The 1,208-nt window shown below is 48.9% G+C and overlaps 1 protein-coding gene across 1 annotated transcript in view; it reads left to right on the top strand.

The window, feature by feature from the left end:
- Positions 1-1,091, top strand: part of LOC107198959 (E3 ubiquitin-protein ligase BRE1A-like) — a gene marked incomplete at its 3' end in the record, with an annotated part of 6,550 nt that extends 5,459 nt beyond the window's left edge. Inside the window, 1 exon segment of the mRNA XM_033511612.1 lies at positions 1,015-1,091. Coding sequence (XP_033367503.1) covers positions 1,015-1,091 — 77 coding nt within the window.
- Positions 1,092-1,208: the final 117 nt, after the last annotated feature.

Here is a 1,208-nt window from a genome sequence, read left to right as displayed (position 1 = left end):
TTTTATTTTTTATTTAATCCAAAATTGCCTTTGTATTTATAACAGATTGGTGCCATGACTCGGATAGGAGAAACTGTGGGAGAATCTCACTGTCCAGGGTGGGTACCCCTGCTGATTTCAGCGGCCTGGTGAGTCGAGAATCTCCGCAGCTCGTTCCTACATCCGAACCAAATTTAGGCTAGGGCAAAAACCACAATAAAAAGGAGAAACGGATCCAGAGAGCTCGGGAAGGCATGGAGCCTTCAGGAAAAGCTGCGGCTTGGTAGCTCGTAAAAAGTCAATTGTGCACGAAGACACCCTCACAGGAAAATAGCTGTAAGTATTGTGGGGTTGAGCTGGTGATTGGGCGAGTGTGTGAGACGTGATCTGATCACGAAGCGAGTACGGACTCCAAGGCCGTGGTTCCATCCTTCTGCGAGGAAGTTGGCTGGCCATGGAGGAAGCGATTCGGGGTGAAAAAGTTCTCTCTTTACACGCTTGTAAAAACCTGGGACGAAAGGGAGTCCTGGGGGACCGATCACAGGAGGCTGAAAGGGGAAGGAAACGTCCCATCAAGCTCGGGAATTGGTAAACCCTTTCAGTCAATGGACCTTGGCACAGGTCCAAAAGGAGAATCAAGGCACTAATACAAGAGACCCCAGTGCAGCAAACCGAGTGGTGAGTATTAAGCAAAACTCTGATTTCTCGGACAAAGGCGGAACGAACACAACGCAGGAGAAGGTAAGAAATTTTTTTCAATAATGGGACAAAAGAAAAGTAAAGTGCAGAAGAAGGATAATGGAAAGGGTCCCTCCGAGTGAGTGAAGGGATCGCTGGACATCCCACCGGAAAGTCCCTTGGGGTGGATGTTAAAATATTGGGAAAATTGCTCTGAAAGGAAAAAGAGATCAAAAGCAAAAATGATCCAGTATTGTTCTGAGATCTGGGGAGGGCAAGAACTGAGAAACCACCTCATTTGGCCTGTGTTGGGCACATTTGAAAGGTGGACATGTAACGAGTTGCTCTCTCATATAGAGAGCAAAGTTCCCTCGGACCCCGAGGAGAAAGAATATGCCAGGCTCTGGTTGACTGCCAGCGTAGGGCTATTCCCGGTAAAACAAAAGCGTGGATCAAGGGTCGAAAACTGGGAACCCCTTGATCATTTGCCCCCTCCGTACCACGGACCAGCAGAGCCCTCTGCAGCGGACCAAGTGGTGCCATCGGCACCC

This window comes from Parus major, unplaced genomic scaffold (assembly GCF_001522545.3).
Source record: "Parus major isolate Abel unplaced genomic scaffold, Parus_major1.1 Scaffold383, whole genome shotgun sequence".
In the NCBI taxonomy this organism is placed as follows: domain Eukaryota; kingdom Metazoa; phylum Chordata; class Aves; order Passeriformes; family Paridae; genus Parus; species Parus major.
This window is presented reverse-complemented; position numbering and strand designations above follow the sequence as displayed.